Here is a 16005-nt window from a genome sequence, read left to right as displayed (position 1 = left end):
CGGCGGCGGCGGCGGAGTACTCCCCTGTACCTCGACGACCTCATTTTGCTTCTCCATGGTGACCGGAGAATGCGAGCGGCACTGGCATGCAATGTGTTATGTGTACCATGGAAGCCGCCGTGGACGGGAGCACCAAGCCCTGGATGACCGGCAGCTGGGTGCAGGGAGTGGTGTGGTCATGTCACCCACTGTCGACGGACGGTGGCAGTGGGTGATTTTTTTCTTATGGGTGATAAGATTCACTGATTCACATTTACCGCATAGGATATTTATTAGTAAGGTGAAAGTGGTGGGCTTGCTGGGCCTCCCTCGTTGTGATGGGCTCATGAGAATTGCTAATAGGCCGACTCGGAATTGCGAAGCTACTATTCTACTAACTTCAGCTCGTTTCGGCTCACGAGCTGGCTCGAGTTGGCTTGCTAAAATAACGAGCTAAACTTCTAGTATGGATCATGAAAAAATAAAACGAGCTGAGCTAAACCAAGCTAGCCATGAATCGAGCAAGTTGACGAGTTGCGAGTATTTTATCCAGCCCTAGGCACAACCACATAGTTTTCTATTCCCAAACACATAAAATTCAAATTGTAAAACGGATACCAAGCAGTAAGTCACAACAACTGCTATGCTTCGCTGGTTTAGGGATATTTTACTATTTGCTACTCTTGCATATGGCGCCTAGAGATGGCAACAGGGCTGTGTTCTCAGTTTCCTACGGAGAATTCCCCTATCTAGGGACAAGATGGGACCAACTTCACCACGACAGGGAGCTAAACGGGGAAATTCTCCGCCCGTCAGGTCTTGCGGGTCCTCGTTTCCCCACGGAGTCCTATTTATACATCTAAATCCAGATGTCCATAATCCTTTGTCTTATGCATCTATCCGTTCATACATAATCCTTTGCCATCCCCTCCTAGCCTTATAATCTTATCCATCCAACCCACGTCAAACTCCTAGTCGCCGGTCTCCTTTCCTCTCGCACATCTAATGTACTGAGGCCGATTGTCGCCGATCACCCCACACCCACCTCCTAGCTGCTTCTCTCCTCTCGTCTCTCATATGTACGGGTGTTGTGGCCAGGCCCTCTTCTCCCTTGCCATCAATAGCCCTCTCCTCTCCTCCGGCGCATCAGCCTCCCGCGCTCCACCATCACCACGGGGAAAATCTTCCTCCACGGGAATAGGGATGGGGACCAATGCCTTGATGAGGAAGTTTCCTTTGACATCCCTAATGACATCTCTTCAAATGTCAGTTTTAGAATGCTCCTTACAGAATTGCAACCGAAAGAGAAGAAGGTGTAATAATATTGTGACTTTTGATGACTTGCATGCCAACTCCTCACGCTAGCGTGGACTGGGAACGCAAAAAAACCAAGGTGCCCCTAAGTGTTTCTTCCTCACCACATGTCTCCCTCCTTTGACTATTTCTTCCTCCCTAGACTCTCTGGTGCACCTTGGTCTTTTGTTCCCCTAATTGCTTCTTCCTCCCCAAACACTCACCAAGTTTTGTTGGCAAGAGGCGAATGAGGGAAACCGTTGGCTGTTTTGTTAAAAAGGAGCCGAAGCGTAATGGTCTTTTCACGTGCCACTTCGTCCGAGACAAACACCCTTCCACACTGGCGTGCTGATCTATTGTGCCACATTAGCAAAAAAGGGCAAGATTGTAATGCACCTACTATTTTCAGTGACAAATATGTAGTTGTTCGTCTAAAACTAGCAATTGGATATATGGCCTCCATAATAGTGGTAAATAGTTAAATATCTCACTTTGGATGGTTTCTTTGTATCATTGCGCTCACGTTTTACTTTGGCACTTTGGATTGATGTTTAAATATCGAAAATGTCAAAAGACCTTGTGGTTTTAAGGAAGAGAGAGGAAGGCAAAGTTCTGGCTTTTACTCTAACCAAGTGCGATGATGAGTATCATTCTAATTGTGGCATACAAGATGGGAGAGAAGGACCATATGAGTCGTATATAGATAGATCATACCATTATAGATTGATAAGTGCCAAAGTAAAACGTCCTCTGTGCAGTATTTCTTCTATTCTATGGAAGTGTTTGCTCTCCTCATTGTTTACTGGAAACGGATGGAAAATAAGCAAATTTCAAGGCACGTGATACAAGGTGCCAAACATGGCTGCAGAACCCGTCACAGGTCTACAAAATTCAGATATATCAAAAGATCAGGCGCAAAGTAGTCAAATCTTTTGACAATGAAACTTCACTGCAAAAATTGTGAGATATCACAATGATTTTTCTTCTTGCTTCATTGCATATTTAACTTGAACTTCTGTCTAAAAGTCTACTAAATTGCATGTTCTTCAGGAATGCAGCCTGACGAGCACGGGCGGAGCCACGTTGGGGCCATCCTGTGCTCCGGCCCCCCTTGTCGTTGGTAATTTTTCAAAGGATAGCTATGACTCTGTGAGACTGTATGCATATTACTTGCTGCACAGTCGCATGGCTGCATGCATATAGTTATTTTTCTTGCACTTGATTCTATAGCTGAGCAACAGAGCCAACATCACAGCGTGAAAAAGTTATCTAGCTTCTGACGCTGATGTCTTAGCCAAAGAAACAGAGAGAAATTTTAGGCAGATCTGCTATGGAGCTTGATCCGCCCCCTCTTCCTTTCATCTCTGGCTCCGCCACTGCTGACGAGAGCATTTCTCGTCCAGGAACTGTCTGGATACCCGGATGAAATTGCAACATCAGAAGCAAAGGATGAACCATCGTGATTGCTTTCAGGCGGTAGTACAGTAATGAACGGGCAAATGGAGACGAAGGCATCTTCTTAACGGGCTGTATCGAACGAACTATCGATCATAAACAGTGGAACTTGGCAGAGAAATACAGAATGGCAGCACCATGTCGCAAATCCTGTCTAACGCTGGGCTAAGTACGGTGCGATATTGTGTTATCATCTCAGTGCAGGCTGCTTCGATTTCCAAATCAGAGTGAACTGTTGAGCAAACATGTCAAGGTTAGGGACATACGTCTGATTCTGACTAATTCGATGCTAAAACAAGACAAGAAATAGCACTGGGTAACGGAAAGTAGAAGAAGAGGGGATCTGCTTCGCTGCTGCCAGACGAAGGCGGAGTGAAGTGACTGGGCCGTCGAAAGGTGCGCGGTACGGGGATAGCGGAGCACCGTGTGGAGGAGCAGCGCAGGCGGCCGGCGCATAAGTCGGGGAGATCAGGTGGGGAGGCACGGACCTGCGCCGCACTTGAGATCTGGGTGAAGCCCCATGGCGCCGGCGCCAGCGCCGGCCTTGCGGGCGAGCTCAAGCGCCAGGACCGCGAGGCTGGGATGAAGATCTTCCGATCCCGCCAGCACCCGGCGCCGCGACCACCACCCGGCCGCTAGCGCCCGCGCCCCGCGGCAGCCGACGTCGACGAAGCTCCCGGGCATCGTGGAGAAAGCAGAGGCGAAGAAGCCTTGATTGGAAACGTGCGAGAGCTAAGATCCAGAGTTCCAGACCGAGGGGATTGAGTTTGAGCCCTTGGACTTGCTCACTGGTCTGAGCCGAATTCATCTCTTAGAGAGAATGGGCTGAACGAATCGTCCGCTTGGAAGCGGGCCTTCTGTGGGCAGCCCACCCCGCGTCCGCGCGAGCCGGAAGAGAGTTCGCGGGCACATGCGACAATCCATGGGTTTTACGGGCTTTGTCGCAGCAGGGTGCTTCGTTAACGCCAAACGCCGTCGAAAGAAGCTCGGTCCTCGGCGCCGGTTGGCGACTCGAGAAGTCGAGATAGGGTCTCAGGGCAATTAGGCTTTCCCTCTTCTCCCCCGTGCTTTGGCCGATTCTTCCCTAGGATCTGATCGCGAGTCCACAACCCATCCCACGATCGTGTCCAAGTCATACTCTCCGTCCGGATTTGGTTTCCCGGTTAGGAGTGTTCGCCGCCATGGATGCGAGTGTGACTGGTCTGTTGGAGAAGATGAGGCTGTCGGAGACAGAGAAGGCAAGCATCAAGTTCGGGGGTTCTTCGGCAGGGATCAGGAAGCGAGGGGATCCCCAAGCGGTAGGAAAGGTGTTGGCCGAGAAGCTGGCTCGGCCGAAATCTCTGGAAATCACTCATTCACTCTGGGGAAGATTTGGTGGCCGCTTAGGGGCGTGGAGTGTAAGGATCTGGGGGACAATCGCTTCCTCTTCACTTTCCTGCAAGGATCGGGGAAGAGAAGAGCTTTGGAGGATGGACCATGGATGTTTAGGAAGGATCTGGTGGTGATGGCAGAATTTGATGGCGCTAAAACAATTGATGAGATTGAGTTTAATTCAATTCCAATCTGGGTGAGAGTTCTGAAAATGCCTTTGGGATTGATGAATAAAGCCGCCGGGGAGGTGATAGGAGGGATGATCGGTGATGTCTTGGAAGTGGATGCTGATGAAGATGATATGGCCATCGGCCAATATATGAGAATTAAGATTAGGCTGGATATTCGAAAACCCTTGATGTGGGGTGTCACGTTGGACTTGGGTGATGAGATCAAGGAGAATATGAAGTGGTGCCCTCTAGTTTACGAGTTCCTTCCGAACTTCTGTTACACGTGTGGTCCCATTGGTCATACGGATCGTATGTGTGAAGAGAAGGTGGAGAAGGGAGCTGTCCAGCAGTTCAGTAAAGCTCTTCGTTTCATACCTGAGAAGAAGAGGTCTAGGGAGGATTTGCGGAGCAGATCAAGCGGTTCACGACCGCAGCTTCCGTGGAGGAGTGCATCAGGAGGACGAGGAAGTGGTGGATTAGTTGGAGGAAGGGTGATACCGCAGGAAGCAATAAGGAGATGTAGGTGAGGAAGATCAGGAGGTGATCAGTCCTTTGAAGCAGGCAGAGCCATCCGGTACGGCAGGAGCGGCAAAGAAGTCCCTTTTCCAAGACCCACCAAAGCTGGTAGGAGACGGGAGTTCGACGGACACTGTCATGACCTTCCCGGAAGAATCTTTGATGGAGTGGGAGAAGGACGGCATAGTTTAGAATTATTTTGATCTTATATAGTCTCATATTGATGTTTACTTACTAGTATATGCTCTTGTTATATGTTATAATTATTCTTTTTTCATGCGGCACCGCTCGAACTTAGCCGTGGGTCAGAACGAAGCAAGTATAGATCGGTTTTGTCTAAACAGAACGGTTACAGATTCGATGCAAGCAAAGCAGTGACGAGAGCAGCAATTGCTTCAGCTGACCCAGAAGCGCCTAAGTGGATGCGGCTGAAATGCAAGCACGGCACTGACGGAAGCTAAGTTCCAGCTGTTGAGTCCAAGGGCTGCGATTTACGTACTATATCAGCTAGCAACAGCCTAGCAATAGAACTTCTATAATCTGGAACGCTTTTGTTTTCAGTCACAAAGAGAACGCAGTGCTACGTTTCCAGGAATCAGATGAGTGGCGAGCCATTTGTTGTTTTCAGTCATAGTCAATATATAGTCATCTTGGAGAATTGGACCCCGATGAAGGAGTGTCCATCCTGTACACTTCCAGTTTTTGGGTGTCATAAGGGTCTCCCATGTGAACTCGTCCAGGATGGAAAGCATCCTGGTGAGGAAATTCTTTGAAATAATCCAATTTTTAAAGGCATTTTCTACTAAGATAAATGTACCGCCCGTTCAGAAAAAAGTGAGGCCATCCCGACATTCTATACGGATGGTAGTCGGTACACACAAGCAAACACCTGAAGAGTGATGAGATGCAGTTTGTCCCTTGGCTATCGATCTGTACAAGTAATGATCCCGCCAGCGTCGCACAGAAAACTAATAATTCAGTGCCGGTTTAGATGCATTTAAAATGGCAAAACTTTTGGTTCTAATTTTTTTCTGTAAATCTTGAGGCATTCAAACTTTACATCTTTGTGTTTAGATGCATGGCAAAACTTTAGCACTGTATCAAATAAAGACTAATTCACTCTCATTTAATGACTGATTTACTTCATTAATTGGCAGCCATGCACAGCCATGCATGTTGCATGCTAGCCTTGTGGTGCTGCTCGCCTAGACACTGCACGCCGGCGGTGTTGCCATGCCTGGCGGTGTTTACAAATAATAAAAAATTACACATTATTACACAATTATTCAATAGTTTAAGTACACAATTCAATTGTCCTCAACCATACAAATCAATCACACACGTTACAATTGAAGTACACCATTCAAATTGTCATATTCTATTTAACAAGCCAAGGGCTATTTGGTCATGGAAATCATTCATGATTGCAGATTCATCCCTTGGCGGTTGACGAGTTCGTGGCTGTGAGGCTGATGCCTCCGGTGGAACATAGTTCTCATCACGATCACAACGATCAATGTCCCTATCCACTATTCCACTCGTTCTAATGAAGTTATGGAGTGCCATGCATGCAACGATAATTTGGCTTTGCTTATGAGGTACATAACTTGGCATATGCAACAAAAACCTCCACTTCATCTTCAAAACTCCAAACGACCTCTCGATGACATTTCTAAGAGATGAATGTGCGTAGTTGATGATCTCTTTTTTACCTTGTGGCTCCAGGCCGTCGCGATACTCCGGACAATGGTACTTGGTTCCCTTGTAGGGCGCAAGATAACCCGGACGGTTTAGGTAGCCCGAGTCCACCAGGTAAAATTTTTCTACACAATGAAACAGTTTGTAAGTTTCAACTAGTTGAACTAGAAGCTGCAAATGCTGCATTGGAAGGTGTTTACCTATGGGTGGATGTGGAAAGATGTGGTTGTACTTGGTCATAGCATCAGTGAACACTCTCATGTCATGTACAAAACCAGGCCATCCAGCAAGAACAAATGTGAACCTCATGTCGAAGCCACAAACAACCAGCACATTCTGTGTTGTCATGCCCTTGCGGCACATGTCCTGAACCAGCTTATCACTTGGTACCACACATGGTATGTGAGTGCCATCTAGTGCTCCTATATGATTGTTGAAGAAGGGATGGAACCTAGAATTTGTCAATCTAGGATGAATTGTTCTGAATTCTGGGTCAACTGGCTTAATGATGTCTGCAGCTAGCTTAACCACACATTACAAAACTTTCTCAAAGTTGTTGTAAACTGTGCATAATGATCTCTCAAATCTATCCTCAGCTTGCCTAACTGACTGTGGTGCTCCAAGAAACAGAGGAACATTCCTAAAGCCTCCACCGAGGTACTCTTGGTACTTGATTTGAGGCCATATGACTCTACCAACATATCATGAAGTCGATGAAACACAGTTGGGCTCATTCTAAACATGTTGTAGCATCTATTTCTATCTCCTAGAGTTCTCTCTACCCATTGCAGTCCAGTTAGCATTGGTTTCCTCCTCTTAGCCCTATTGCACTATTTGTCAAAGTGAATAGCAAACAAAAGCATACCGTCCATAAATTCTCTGTCATCATCCTCAACAAGAAGTCTGAAGATTTCCTCATCACTTGATTCATCAGAAGTGTCCCCAGCTCTTGCTGAATTACCATCCTGACACATAAATGCATCAAAAACTCAATTACATATGTCAGTAAAAGTGCACATGCTCACATCACAATCATAATTCAAATTCATCACACAGAACATTTAATTCATAACAGTCATAGTGCAAATGCCAAACATAGATCAAATGACACACTTAGTTCAAATGACAGACATAGTTCAAATCACACACTTAGTTCAAATGACATGCTAAGTTCAAAAGACAGACTGAAGTTAAGGTAATAGGATCTAGATCAGGTTGTTAACCCTAGCATATTCCTCAATGAAGGCCAGCCTTCCTTCCACTATAGATGTTCCAATGAAGAACGCCATACTGCTTTCTTCACTGCAGATCATGTGCACAACATACCACATATTTTGGTCTGTCTCCTCTACATCGCACTCTCTAGCCAACTGCTGCACATGCATAATCTTGTCATATTTGGCAGCCTCCTTCTGTCGCTTCGCTGCCAAATGTTGCTTGAAGTACTCATTCCTCTGAGCTTGAATCTTAGCGTTCTCGCTCATGTACTCGTTCATGGTCCGAACTGCTGGGCTCTTGGGCTGCTTGCGTGGACCAGAGCCAGTGATGCTTGTGCTGCTTGCTCTCTTGTGGCTAGTGATGCTAACTGGAGTGTGCACATTAGGGTCCTAAGCTGCCTCCTCCTCCTCTTCCTCATCCATAGTGAAACTTTCTCCAGCAACAAATGAGGTGGAGCCATCAATAGCTACATCATGGAACATTTGGTCCAATTGATCCATGTAATCTGGCCACCCCCACTTGCATTTCTTCCAGTCTGGGTGGCCCTACAGAACTTTATCAATGTGAGCAAGTGTACAACTAACTAGATGTGAAACAACAAACAAGCAGTTTAGCAAGTACCTTAGTGTTGTCTTCCCACCATTGATCAGTGGTATCAATAGTGCCATCATCTCTACGGCCTAAGCCAGTGTCATTGCGTAGTCTTTGTATGAATTGCCATAGTCCCTTTAGTTGCCTAATCCTATTAGCGATCTGCACTCTATCATGGACCAAATTGGTTGCTGCAAAATACCTTCCTATGACCTTCCTCATCCCTAACTTGTTCATGGTTCCTTTCACGCAGTAACCCTTATTAATTTGGTCAACCCAAATATCACACAGTGTCCCAGTATTTGGTTCTGACCAATTTCCCCTGTCCACTCTAGCCTAATCCATGCATAACAAGAATATGCACATACATTATGAAAACGGCAAATTCCAACATCAGTCATATTTGTCTGGGTTTGAGAATATACTAGGACTTGAACGTTCGGAAGGATCTCTTGGATCTCGTCGTCTTCAGCATCATTGAAAGCTCTAGTTTGGTTTTGGTGAATTGATGAAACCCTAAGTGCTAACCTAGTTTATCAAAGTGATCATGAGATAGGTAGCACATTCCAAGTGGTGAAGCAAATGAAGATCATGACATGATGATGGTGATGCCATGGTTATGATCAAGTGCTTGGACTTGAATAGAAGAAAGAGAAAAATAAAAGGCTCAAGGCAAATGTATAAGTAGTAGGAGCCATTTCGTTTTGGTGATCAAGACACTTAGCGAGTGTGATCACATTAAGATCGATAGCCATACTATTAAAAGGGGTGAACTCGTATTGAAATGCGGTTATCAAAGTGCCACTAGATGCTCTAACTCATTGCATATGCATTTAGGATTTAGTGGAGTGCTAACACCCTTGAAAATATTTGTGAAAATATGCTAACACATGTGCACAAGGTGGTACACTTGGTGGTTGGCACATTTGAGCAAGGGTTCAAAACTTCACCGGTGGAGTATCCGCCCGTAGAGTGCAGACAGTCCAACGGTACAACCGGCGCCCTATACAGAAAAGACAGGGTTTTATAGAGTGCACCGGACACTGGTCATGCAGTGACCGGACGCTGGGTCCTGCGTCCGGTTAGTGACAGCAGTGAGCGTGCGGTCTCGGTCTTGTGACCGGATGCTGGCGCGAAAAGTGACCGGACACTCCAGGTCTGAGTCCGGTCAGTGCTGACGTACGCTGATATGGCAGCGCACAGAGGAGACGATGAGTGACCAGATGCTGGGCAAGTTCGGTCGGGCTTGACCGGACGCATCCGGTCGCGAGTGGAACCTTACCGGAAACGACCGGATGCTGGTGTTGGTGCGTCCGGTCACTTCGAGCAGCATGTCCGGTCACAACTTAAATGTACTGATGACTGTTTAGATCGGGTGATCAACATTTGAAGCAGAAGACACATGACGTGCATTGCGTGACCAGACGCTGGGGTCCCGTGTCCGGTCGATCTGACCGACATGTCCGGCTGCCCCGATCTTTCAGTGAACAGAGAGTCAACGGCTCTATTCATGGGGGTTCTCTATTTAAGCCCCATGGCCGGCTCAAGCTCACTCTCTTGGCCATTTGCATTGACATAGCAACCTTGTGAGCTTAGCTAAAGCCCTCGAACTCATCTCCATCAATGATTCATCATCTTTGTGAGATTAGGAGTGAATCCAAGTGCATTGCTTGAGTGTTTGCATCTAGAGGCACTTGGTGTTCGTGTTTCGCTACGGGATTCGCTTGTTACTCTTGGTGGTTGCCGCCACCTAGATGGCTTGGAGCAGCGAGGATCATTGAGCGGAGGTTGTTGATTGTCTCTGGCTCCGATCGTGGTGATTGTGAGGGGTTCTTGACCTTTCCCTAGCGGAGAGCCAAAAGGTACTCTAGTAAATTGCTCGTGGCTTGTATGATCCTCATCTTGTGTTGGTTGTACGGCACCCTATTGAGGGTTTAGCGTATGATGCCAATTAACGCGTGAACCTCCAAGTGAGTGAATCGCCACAACGAGGACTAGCTTGCCGACAAGCAAGTGAACCTCGGTAAAAACCATTGTGTCATCATTTGATTCTGAGGTGATTGGTATTCATTGGTATTCACTCTTGTGATTGACTGGTTCATTCCTTGACTCAGCGGTATAATCATCTTGCTCTATCTCTTTACATTACCGCAAACTAGTTGTCAAGCTCTTTAGTGTAACTAGTTGTGAGAGCTTGTTAGTTTAGTTAGTTGGGCTCTTTAGTTAGCCTTTGAGAGCACACTAACTTAGTGTAGCAACATAGTCATTGTGTGGATAGAGACTATAGAAGCTAGAATTATGGTGGGTGGCTTGCATTTTTTATTAGGCTAGCGCAACACTCGCTTCGCCTTATATTTGTTTAACCAGTTTGCTAAGTGTTGTTGTAGAAATTTTTAATAGGCTATTCACGCCCCCCTTTAGCCATTAGGACCTTTCAATCATTCTGGTGGTTGATGTCGAAGTTGTCTTCCGCAATAGCTGTCGTCGACGTCCACCGTGGATCCTGGATCCGGCAAGCACGCCAGATGTAGATCCACGTGAGTCGTGCACGCCGACGATCACAGGAGGTAAGGGAGGGCCACGGCCACCACCGTAGGATGATGACACGGCGCGTGCGGCCGTGGAGCCTCCTCCATCGCCACTGCGAGCCGCACGTAAGCCGAGGGTACGACTGTCGCTGTGGACGTGAATGGGAGGGGGACCATGCTACCGCCGATGCCTCCATCTTGCGGGCTGGAGCGAAGGAGGCCCACATAGCCCGCCATTCTGGGGCACCCTTCGCCATGGGATTTGAGATCAAGTGTTGCCTTGCCCATCTGGGGAGCATTGATGCTGCTCGGAGAAGGTGTCGTAGCTGCCGATAGGGGAATACCGATTAGGCTACGATAGAAAGTCCCTGGTGCGATCACCGTTGTAGCCGTCCATCTACGACGCGTGGATCTGGATCTGGCGGCGGGAAGGACAAGCTGCAGCTACACGCCGGGGAGGAGGAGCTGGATCTGGGGGCCAGGGAGGAGGAGCGGGATCTGGGTGGTGGCGGCGGACGAAGCTAGGGTTGGTGGATCGGGAGAGAGCGAGAGCGGCGGTCGGAGCTAGGGTTCGCGCGGAGAGAGAGAGAGAGCGAGAGCGCCAGGAGGTGAGTGTGGGGGAATGGATAGGGTACCGAGCAGCGGGGTGGGTGGGTGTGGGGTAGTGGGCGTCCAGCTCGCGCCCCCAGACGTTTTTACCCAATTTTAAGCCTCTTGAGTCCCAAATAGCAAAAGTTTTGCTGACTAGGTTTTGCTCTTTTTTGCCCTTGCTGTTTAGATCTATTTTACCAAAAGATGGGCTAAAAGTGCTAAAGTTTTGCCAAAAGATGGGAAATAAACAGGCCCTCAATCAGCGAGCTGCAAGGTAAAAAATGTCCTAAATCGGTAAAGTTCCAAAATCAATGTGACGATGCCAAAGCCGTGTTCGCCTTCTTCTCCGCCTACGACTGCCATATGTTGCATCAAGTCGGCAATGACAAAGTCACACTGTATCATTGCGAATGTACTCCCCCTTCTAAATTATAAGTCATTTTGATATTTTTTGATTCATCCATTTTGTTATGTATCTAGACATATTATTATATCTAGATGCATAGCAAAATAGATGTACCAAATAAATTAAAGCGACTTATAATTTGGAACGGGTGGAATATATCTTTTATATATACACACTTAGGCCTCGTTTAGTTCCCCTAAAGTTTACTCCCTATCACATCGGATGTTTGGACACATACATGAAGTATTAAATATAAACTAAAAAACTAACTAATTGCACAGATTGTGACTAATTTGCGAGACAAAAAATTTAAGCCTAATTAGTCCATGATTTGACAATGTGGTGCTACAGTAAACATGTGCTAACGATGGATTAGTTAGGCTTGATAAATTCATCTCGCGAATTACCGAGGACTTCTATAATTTATTTTATTATTACTATCTAAACACTCCCATGTAACACTCTGATGTGACACCCGATGTGACATCCCTAAATTTTGCTCTCTAGATTTAAACATCACCTTTCTTATTCGCACGAGTAGCTGGTGTGTGTGAACACACAATGACACCGTTGAGATTCCCCACCTTAGTTATTCGCACGAGTAGCTGGTGTGTGTGAACACACAATGACACCGTTGAGATTCCCCACGAGAATATCTAAAACCATGTGCTTAGCAGTATACAACTTTGTATCTTACGCACAGATTAAGGCTGCATCAAGGCGTCCGTGTAAAGATTTGGTTATTTCGTCCAGAAAAAAGAGGAGCCAATGCGATATCCATCTTATCTGTAGGTGCTGGCAAGTGAGAAGACATCATCTTTCACAGTCGCTGACTGAGAGATATGGCGGTGTTTCGCTCATTCCGGTCACTTAAGCGCGCCCTCATTCTGAATTACTGAAACTTGTGGACTTGTGGTGTAATTCACCGATACAGATAGGGCAACGTGGCAAACTGCACATGACAATAATCAAACGCAGATACAAAAGGTAATTCACCGATCTTTTCAGTTTGCCAGAGCTTCAATGAGGTTTCAGAGTTTCTTGTGCACGGCATGAACACGCGGACCTGGAAATGTTCCCTGTCCCGATCATGAAAGAGAGTTGCAAGTTGACAAGCCCTCCTGAGTGATAATTTTTTTTAGCATCGCTCAATCAAGCAATGATTGACAGGCTCACAAGTCAAAATTTGATCTGGACAAATACATGGCAAGCTGACAGGCACTGCTCCTCAGCACAGCCGCCCGAGTCGTCCTTGTCAACTCGGTCCTGTCTGGTATCCCCACCTATGCAATGGGAGCCATGCTGCCGCCGCCAGGGGTGATCGCCGCCATTGATGCGCGACGTCGTGCGTTCCTGTGGACGGGCTCAGAACATGCCTCCGGAGCCCAGTGTCTGGTGGCGTGGGAAAGAGTATGCCGCGACAAGGAGGATGGTGGGCTGGGAGTCAGACAGTTAGATGCCCAGAATGCCTGCCTGCTGCTCAAGATGATACACCGCCTCCACCATCCCGCCGGTTCAGCCTGGGCACGATGGGTCACTGCTCATGTGGACTTGGCGGACCTCGGCGGCGACATGGCCGGCACGCACTGGACCGCCTTACGTGACCTCCTCCCCGCCTACCAACGCATAACGACGGTCACTGTGGGAAACTGCCGCGACACCTCCTTCTAGGAAGACTCATGCTACTAGATGGGCCGCTTGCAGACAAGATGCCAGCTTTGCATAGCCACTACTGCGGCTGCGTGACGTCTGTCCGCGACGTCGTGGACATGGGCTTGCGCAACCTCCTTCAGCACAGGCTCACCGCCCAAGCCGCTGCGGAGCTCAGTCACCTCGAGGAACTCCTCCAGGAGGTTACATTGGATGAGACCCGTGATCAACGCACTAGCTTCTTCGAAGACAACAATCACCGCCTACTGTCTGGGGCCATATACCGTGCATCAACGCGCGGTGACCATGCTTGCCCGTCGTACACCTTTGTGTGGAGGGACTTCGCCTCCCCAAGGGTGAAAATCTTCGGCTGGCTGCTGACCCAGAACAGAATTCAGTGCAAGACGTCGCTGGTACGCAAGAACATCCTGGACGACGCCCGTTGTGAAGTCTGCGGACTGGAAGACGAGACCGCAGACCATGTCATCTCTGGGTTCAGCTTCGTCCGCGGCTTCTGGGCACATATAGGCTGGGCGCCTGGGGAGATAGCTAAGGCAGCTGAGCTGTGGCAAACCAAGACCCCGTCCCGAGTGCACTGTAGTGTCGCTCACCCCCTCATACTTCTCTATTGCTGGGAAATTTGGAAACACCGGAATGAGGTTGTCTTCAGACACCTGGAGCCCAACCTGGAACGCCTGGCTGCCGCCTGCAGAGAGAGGGCGTTCCTGGAGCTGCAGGATCCCGAAGAAGAATGTGATCACTGCTAGTAGATGGAGTTCTGCCCTTACTATGTAAACGCTCCCCCTCTCCCTGATTTGTAATCCAAACGCTATTTGGAGGGCTTCGCCCCTTCCACCCACCGGCTACGCCGGAATCAGTGAAAATGAAATTCAGGTGGGGATCGGTTTAATCCTCCCCGTCGTTGACCTCAAAAAAAAAAGATCTGGAAACAAAAATTATCCTTTTTCCTACTGTTTGCTCGAGTAAAAAGTAATATTGTTCATCTGCTTCGAAAATTACAGAGCGAACTTTCAGCACATCTTTCTGGACATCAGGTTCCAGAGACGAGCTAGACACGTACCTAGACCATGTCCAGCACGGTTCACGTCACTGGAGCAAGAACTTACAGCTAACACAGGCACATATACACAGAAAACGCAACAATAGTATAGGCGTATAGCAGTAGCAAGACGAGCACTCTTGCAGCTTGCGGTTGTGGTGGCTCACGCTCAAATGATGTAGTCTGACCACTGCTGTATGAAGGAGGTGTGGTCCATGGACTCCCCTGGCATGACATCCTCGCCCTTCTTCCCGCCGATCAGCCTGGCGGGGTTCCCCACGGCGGTGCTCCTGGGCGGCACGTCGATGAGCACCACGGACCCTGCGCCGACCTTGGCGCCGGCGCCGATCCTGACGTTGCCGAGGATGGTCGCGCCGGCGCCGATGAGCACGCCGTCGCCGAGCTTGGGGTGCCGGTCGCCCACCGCCTTGCCGGTGCCGCCCAGCGTGACGTGGTGGAGGATGGAGACGTTGTTGCCCACGACGGCCGTCTCCCCGATGACGACGCCCGTTGCGTGGTCGAGCAGGATCCCCTTGCCGACGGTGGCGGCCGGGTGGATGTCGACGGCGAAGACCTCGGCGACGCGGGACTGGAGCGCGAGCGCCAGCGCGCGGCGGCTCTGCGCCCAGAGCACGTGCGCGATGCGGTGCGCCTGCACGGCGAGGAAGCCCTTGTAGTTGAGGAGGCAGTGCGCGAAGCCCGCGCAGGCTGGGTCCCGCGACCGCGCCGCGACGAGGTCGGCGGCGGCGGCGGCGCGGACGGACGGGTGCGCGGCGAGCGTGGCGACGAAGAGGTCGTACAGGAGCGTGGGGAGCAGCGTGGAGGACCAGAGCTTGTTGGCGAGGTGGAAGGCGAGGGACCGGTCCAGGGACGGGTGCGACAGCACCGTGGCGTAGAGGAAGGACGCCAGCGCCGGCTCCGCGTCCGCGTCGCGCCGCGCCTCGGCCTTGATCTGGGACCAGACCCAGGACTCGTCGCCGTCCGACTCGGGGGGCGGGTACGACGGCACGATGTCTGCTTGGAGCGCCGCCGGCGGGGTGCTGTGGTTCACGCGCGGTGGCTGGGCTGCTGGCTCGGTGCGCAGCGGCTGGCCGGCCGTCATCTTCGAGTCGCCGTCTGTGCCGGTGTGGCCGGTGGGGTGTGCGGGCGGTGTGCGTGTGGCTCGCGCAGCGCAGACGTGGTGGAGGCGGAGCGGCAATATATAGCCCAAGAGCAGGAGTGGTCCAAGCGGAGCCACGTGGGGCGGCCCATCCGGAGAGCACGACCCCGAGTTGCCGAAAGCAAGCGGAGCCTGAGCGTGCACGGTCACGGATGTCGGATGAGAATTTTTTTTTAACACTTTTTTAAATTAATTTTAAATCTAACACTGTTTTTTTTTTCTTCCAAAACTAACACTTTTACCCACGCATATTTCCCTAGCGCGGCGAAACGTCTGTGTCGCGTCATGCATGGTGGCGTGGCGAGAGGGATGATGTGGCG

The 16005-nt window shown here is 49.4% G+C and overlaps 1 protein-coding gene across 1 annotated transcript; it reads right to left on the bottom strand.

The window, feature by feature from the left end:
- Positions 1-14450: 14450 nt before the first annotated feature.
- LOC136452873 (probable serine acetyltransferase 1) lies at positions 14451-15788 on the bottom strand. Its single transcript, XM_066453457.1, has one exon. The coding sequence runs from the start codon at positions 15626-15628 to the stop codon at positions 14696-14698; it is 933 nt and encodes a 310-aa protein (XP_066309554.1). The 5' UTR covers positions 15629-15788; the 3' UTR covers positions 14451-14695.
- Between the last annotated feature and the right edge of the window lie 217 nt (positions 15789-16005).

This window comes from Miscanthus floridulus, chromosome 5 (assembly GCF_019320115.1).
Source record: "Miscanthus floridulus cultivar M001 chromosome 5, ASM1932011v1, whole genome shotgun sequence".
NCBI lineage: Eukaryota > Viridiplantae > Streptophyta > Magnoliopsida > Poales > Poaceae > Miscanthus > Miscanthus floridulus.
This window is presented reverse-complemented; position numbering and strand designations above follow the sequence as displayed.